The 6,677-nt window shown below is 41.4% G+C and overlaps 1 protein-coding gene across 1 annotated transcript; it reads left to right on the forward strand.

Annotated features, from left to right (window-relative positions):
• The first annotated feature begins 814 nt into the window (after positions 1 to 814).
• Positions 815 to 6,416, forward strand: LOC115142108 (G patch domain-containing protein 3-like). Its single transcript, XM_065000155.1, has 4 exons — positions 815 to 1,045; positions 3,833 to 3,942; positions 5,664 to 5,791; positions 5,958 to 6,416. The coding sequence occupies exons 1-3, from the start codon at positions 937 to 939 to the stop codon at positions 5,763 to 5,765; spliced, it is 321 nt and encodes a 106-aa protein (XP_064856227.1). The 5' UTR covers positions 815 to 936; the 3' UTR covers positions 5,766 to 5,791; positions 5,958 to 6,416.
• Positions 6,417 to 6,677: the final 261 nt, after the last annotated feature.

A 6,677-nucleotide genomic window follows, 5' to 3' on the forward strand; every position in this document is an offset into this window, starting at 1 on the left:
CTCACACTCATCCCCCCTCTCTACAACTCAATGCACTCACCTACACAACCCTCTCACTCTCTACAACATACCACATACATCCAGCCATCCCCTATCCTCACTATTTCCTTAAGATGTTTTCATCCACTCATCATCCTGTTTCCTTTCCAGCAGAGCCAACCTCCCACAGCAACATGCCTCTCTCCAGTTGTAAACAGCAATCACTGCCTGAGCTCCACAGCAATCACTGCCTGAGCTCCACAGTGGATCTTAGTGACATACCGTTCCAGCAAAAACAAGAGTCAGAGCATATACTGTAACTCTCATCCAGGGCGTTTCAGGAATGGCCACAGGAATTGGCCAACCCCTGAGGACTCTACCCCGATGAGGGCCAACACACGTGCCGTGGCCTCTCCCCAAAACAGAACAGATCATTGTATTACAGGAACACAGTGACTCCATCCGTCTTCAGCCCCACTGAGAGCTGAGGCAGGTGGGGATGATGACAAAACATGAACAATCGATTATTTACACACAAGATTTTTGAACAGTTGTGAGTCAAGGGTAGATTGAGTTAATTTAATGAAAACATGCAATGGGGTATGTACAGTCATACATCGACTGTTAGATGTACAGTATCATAAATACTCAAATCAAATGTTATTTGTCACATGCGCCAAATACCGTGAAATGCTTACTTACAAGCCCTTAAAACTAACAAAGTTCAAGAGTTAAGAAAATATTTACAAAATAAACAAAAGTTTAAAAAATGCAATAAAAAGTAACACAATAAAGTAACAATAACGAGGCTTTATACAGGGGGTAACAGTACCGAGTCAATGCGAAGGGGTACAGATTAGTCGAGGTCATTTGTACATGTAGGTAAAGTAAAGTGACTATGTAATAGTTCGGGTGGCTGTTTGATTACTGTATGTGTTGCAGAGTTATATATCGCTAATGGAATTGGCTGCCAGGGTGATGAAGCTGAAGATAAAGCTCCAAGAGCCAGCGAAGAGGAGAGACTTTATACAAAACACTTGTCTTCAGGGGGTGCGTCACAAGAGAGGTTTGGTTTGCGATTTAGTTACACATTTCAGCCTAACCACATAAACAGTCAGGGGTGAGCAGCTGTCAATGTTTGTCTCATAGTACTTTGAGGATTCATGTTTACAAAGATTTCACTCTCATTTACATAACTCAGACAGCAAAGAGGAAATTAGAGTGGAGGACTAGGGGTGTATAAGGGGGGGAAGATGGCGAAAGATTGAGAGTGTGTGTGTGTGTGTGTGTGTGCGTGCGTGTCTGTATGAATGAATGCGTGGGTCTGCATATGTATACATGTGCATTTGTTTGTAAGGTGTGTGTTCCAACTGAAAACAGGGATTGATCATGAGTGAATGACTCCAAGTGCACTTGGGGAGTAGGCTAAGCGGACTAATGCTTTCACAATAGGGCTTTGGCCCAAAACTGAAACAATAAACACAGAATCGCGTGAAATGGTGGGGATTGTGAAACTGAACATTGAGGACTTAGCTCCCATGAGGTGTTGCCGATCACGAAGCCATCTAACTTATCATAGAGATGTCCCACTTAATCGGTCAACTTAACATTTACGTGGAAAATGCAATGTCATTACCAACAGGGAACAAATACTTATGCAATCATGCAACAAGTAAAATTAGTCTGCCTTTGAAGCCTCCATACCCATCAAGTTCTGAAGGTTGAGAGCACCTCTTTACAAAAGGACAACAGTGGCACCAAGTGGCAGCAGTCGTAAGTGCATCTTCTATGGGGGTTATTGGCAGACGACAACCCCAAAAAAGTGTATTGTCATCCATCACCTACTGTGCAGGATGAAAACATAAAAGAGCCCCCAAAAACTGGAGAATTGTGGGTAAAATTCATACAAACTACCAAAATAGACTAAACAAAAACAAACAAAAAATATTCTGTTAAAATCAAAAAGCAAACTCCGATCCTTACTGGAGGGTGGGATATCTTCCGATGCCAGTACACTTTGTAGATCTTCTGCTGAAAACTCTTGCAGGCCCAGAATCTTTTCTCACCGATTTATTTATTTATTTGTCACTTGTACCGTATAGTTTAGAACTGTGGCAATGAACGCCACAAAATCCCCCCCAAAATTCCATCCGGTTCTCTTAACTGTCAACAGACATTCTCAATGGGCTATGGGGCCTCCACTACCTTATCTTCTTATACAGCATCACTTGTTCTCGCAACTCTTTTAAATTGCCTCCACATAGGAGATGGAGATCCTGACCTTCCACCACAATCTCCTTCACCCTTACAAGACACTCCATGAACTCAGGATCACAGTAGCAACACTGCCCCTCTGTGTGCTGATCTTCAAAAATGTGCAACATGGCCCTTCGCCGTTTTTACATTCTACTAGTTTGGGGACTAATGGTCTTACCTTGTTACTCGGAGGAGATGGGGGAGGGTAATGCTTTTTCAATTTCAGTCAGGGGGAAGGTTTAGTATTTGTTTTATTTAGTACAGGGGAGGGCATGTAATTGGTAATCGATTAAATGTCATATTGCTCAGTGTTTGAGAATGAGTTATATCTTGATGTGTGCCCGATGCTGCCCCCCCTGATTCTCTGCTAGGTGCACAATATCAAGTGCACCTAGTGTAGTCTCAATCAAATGATTCATAGACTACACTATAGGCTAAAGGCAAAGGATATGTGAATAGCGTGCTCGGAAAAAGCACAGGCCAAAGTAATATTTCTAAGAAAATGTACTTCCTTCATGAGTTTTTGCGCTGCTGGGATGGTGTATATAAAATTGGGCCACAGTGTATTAAGAGGCGATTTTACGATGTTTCCACCAAACTGCAGATACAAATCAGTGCGTTAAGTTTTCATGTACCGAATAAAAAATGTAATGTTCAATATCTTTCCATCGCATAGTTTTGTCACAAAAATGTTGTGTTAAATAGTACTCGGGTCTTGGCACAAGCCAACAGTTTGCAGATACAGTATTAGTAGGCTAGTCTACATGATGAGATTAGAGCGAGAATGTTTTGACTTGTTAAAATGGCAGTCAAGCATCGATCATCACTGGAATAAGACCCTCAACATTTATTGGAGCGGCGCATCAAGCTCATACCATGCACTTTCACCAGCCTGTGAAGTTCATCATCATTTATTTAATCTGTATCCTAATTTAAACTTCATGGTTTTGAACCGTAGTGGGAGAACCACACACCATGTCCAGGTGTGACTCCAAGTTTAATTCAAGATCAATATTTGCTCATAAAGGCGTTTCCACCGCCATTTCTCGCATAATTAATATTACCAACACAAAAAGATCCCACCAAGTCAAACGAACAAATTATCTTTTGGCATTTTATGAAATTGTACTGAAACTTCCTGTTTCCACCACAGCTGTTGAGACTTTCCTGGCAAAACTGTATGGAAACGTGGTTGACTGATTTGAAATCCGAGTGAACTAGGTAGGCCCACAGTCTTAAGACATTTGATGGAACATTTTTAACCTTTATTTAACTATGCAAGTCCAATGTAAGAACAAATTCTTATGTACAATGATGGCCTACCAAGAGGTAAAAGGCCTCCTGCAGGGACGGGGTTGGGATTCAAAATGTAGGACGAAACACACATCAAGACGAGAGACAACACTACATAAAAAGAGACTTCAAACGACAACCCATGGTAGCAACACATGACAACATAGCATGGTTGCAACACAACATGGCAGCGGCACAAACATGGTACAGACATTGCTAGGCACAGACAACAGCACAAAGTGCAAGAAGGTAGTAATGGTGTACATAGAGAATTCATCTTGTGGGGGCCACTCTCTCCACACAGATGGGGTGACATGGACTCCCGTGACTACATCCGCATGCGGTATGAGAAGAGGCTGGAGGACAGGTCTGGAGGACAAGATCAGCCAATCGGCAACTTTGAGAAGTTCTAAGGTAGGGAAGTCCTTGCGCCAGTCCACTTAATAAAGCATTTATAATGGATTAGTAAATAGTTTATTTATTAATGATTACTTCATTTCTAAGATGTTTAATGTAGGTTTACTAACCATTAGTTAAGTCTTTTTGCGTGGCCTTATCTAAAGTGTGGGCAATTTATACTTTATAAATATTTTGACTGGCCAGTAATTTCTCACAAAAAAAATGGAAATGCCATTGGGAGACATTCCAGCAGCACCTGATGCTCCTTAAGGTCTCAAAATAGCCTAGAACATATCAATGGTAAAACACACAACACAGGATGTTAAAGGAACTACACTACATAACCTAAAGTATGTGGACACCCCTAGATGTTGGAACATTGCTGTGGGGACTTCCATTCAGCCACGAGCATTAGTGGGACCGGGCACTGAATTTGGGCGATTAGACCTGGCTCAGTCGGCATTCCAATTCATCCCAAAGGTGTTCGATGAAGTTGAGGTCAGGGCTCTGTGCAGGCCAGTCAAGTTATTTCACACCAATCTCGACAAACCATTTCTGTATGGACTTTGCTTTGTGCATGGGGGCATTGTAATGATGAAACAGGAAAGGGCCTTCCCCAAACTGTTGCCACAAAGTTGGAAGCACAAAAATGTCTAGAATGTCATAGTATGCTGTAGCGTTAATATTTCCTTTCACTGGAAGTAAGTGGCCTGAACCATGAAAAACAGCCCCAGACTATTATTCCTCTTCCACCAAACTTTACAGTTGGCACTATGCATTGGGGCAGATGGTGAAGTGTGATTCGTCACTCCAGAGAACGAGTTTCCACTGCTCCAGAGTCCAATGTCGGCGAGCTTTACACCACTCCAGCCTGCGCTTGGCATTGCGCATGGTGATCTTAGGCTTGTGTGCGGCTGCTCTGCCATGGAAACCCATTTAATGAATCTTCCAACGAACTGTTCTTGTGCTGACGTTGCTTCCAGAGGCAGTTTGGATGTCAGTAGTGGGTGTTGCAACTGACAGATGATTTGTACGCACTTCAGCACTTGCCGGTCCCATTCTGTGAGCTTGTGTGGCCTACCACTTCGCGACTGAGACGATGTTGCTCCTAGATGTTTTGACTTCTAAATAACAGCACTTACAGTAAAAAGGGCAGCTCTAGCAGAGCAGAAATTTGACAAACTGACTTTCTGTGCAAACCAAGATTAGACTGCTCTAAGGAGAGACTGCAATCCACACTTTGGTTTTGGTAGAAAAGTCACTGCCGAGAAAAGCTTATGTTTGCATTTTCGGCCTGAAAACATTTTTATTCAGCACTTAGTGTGTCTGAAGCATAGGTGAAATTGCCAAGGGGGAATATGTCCAATATTCAGGGGGGAGGGGGCTATCCACTTATACTGTGTTTTGAAAATACCCCTCCATATACTCATCGAGACATAAGTCATGTCAAACTGTGTAGAATTGCAGGAGATGCGTTTTAAATGTTAAAAAAATAAAAATCTGCTCATTGTTGTTCCATGGGCCATTTTGAGACGTTAAGGCGCATCAGGTACTGCTGGAATGTCTACCAATGGCATTTGCTGGAATGTCTACCCATTTACCTATTACTCTGTTCTCATTTAGTGGGCAGAATGTAACTGGCGTGGTCTGAATTCCTTATAAATGCAGGAATGGCTTTTTCCACAGTCTGGTACCAGGACTAGTACTGATCTTTGTATGTTGTTGTCGTTGTCTAGGGCGTTGGTCGCCAGGTGATGGAGAAGCAGGGCTGGAAGGAGGGAAAGGGCCTGGGTAACAGTCGGGCAGGGATTCCAGAAGCCCTGGAGAATAAAGGATAGCATCCCAAATGCAAGAGGGGCTTTGGGTGAGTGCAACATTTACTATCACAATAATTACAATAACAATTAAATATATGGCCTTTGTAACTTGGATATGTAGGAAAGTAACGAAAAGTTAAGGGATATTACAAGATTTTCTTGTTGACAACCAGGCAAATAAAAACCCTGATTACAATATGCTGTTTTGTGCAGATACCATGGAGAGAAGCTGAGCTCCTACTTTGTGAAAAGGCCAAACCAGACTTGTGCATATCCACGGTGTATGATAAACCCAAAGACATAGACCAAGGAGATCCCTTATTGAGACGTCATCACAAAAAGAGCATGAAGTACAGAGGCTGGCAGCCAGGTGGCAGCATTGGGCCAAAAAGATGACAACACTATTTACATGTTGATACAATTTTTCTTATTGCTATTGATACCTTTTTTCCCATTAGAATTCATGCTTTGTTTATATTAAAGCATTTATCATACAAGGAATTTGTTTAAATTATTTTATCTCCTAAATGAATTACACATTTATAAATTTGACCATAGTATGATTGAACCAGAAGTAATTATTTTAGCCAGTAGTAGTTGGCTAGACCTGCCTTCCGCCTGCAAGAATAAGGCCTCAGTGATTTTCCTTCAAAATAAAGTCCCGCAATGATGGTAAAATGTTTTATACCAATGGTCGAAATTTGTAACATTTTATGAGGAAATGTTGGCAGACTTAGAATTTTGTTTAACAATATGAAAGAAGGAATAAAGGTAGCACATATTATAGCAATGACATTTAATACTGTTAAAGTAAATTACTAGATATCATGGTAACAGTAACACAAATAAGACAATGCTATTAATAATATTATAATCAACTTTAGAAAACACTTAAATCCCATTGTTCATGAACTTATTGTTCAGTACATTTTT

This window comes from Oncorhynchus nerka, linkage group LG14 (assembly GCF_034236695.1).
Source record: "Oncorhynchus nerka isolate Pitt River linkage group LG14, Oner_Uvic_2.0, whole genome shotgun sequence".
NCBI classification, from domain to species: domain Eukaryota; kingdom Metazoa; phylum Chordata; class Actinopteri; order Salmoniformes; family Salmonidae; genus Oncorhynchus; species Oncorhynchus nerka.

Excerpts from the sequence above, each read along its gene's own strand:
- LOC115142108 (XM_065000155.1), top strand. The coding sequence starts at position 937 with ATGGAATTGGCTGCCAGGGTGATGAAGCTGAAGATAAAGCTCCAAGAG. Across the intron at positions 1,046-3,832 it reads GGGGGTGCGTCACAAGAGAG|ATGGGGTGACATGGACTCCC; the intron begins GTTTGGTTTGCG and ends CTCTCCACACAG. Across the intron at positions 3,943-5,663 it reads CAACTTTGAGAAGTTCTAAG|GGCGTTGGTCGCCAGGTGAT; the intron begins GTAGGGAAGTCC and ends GTCGTTGTCTAG.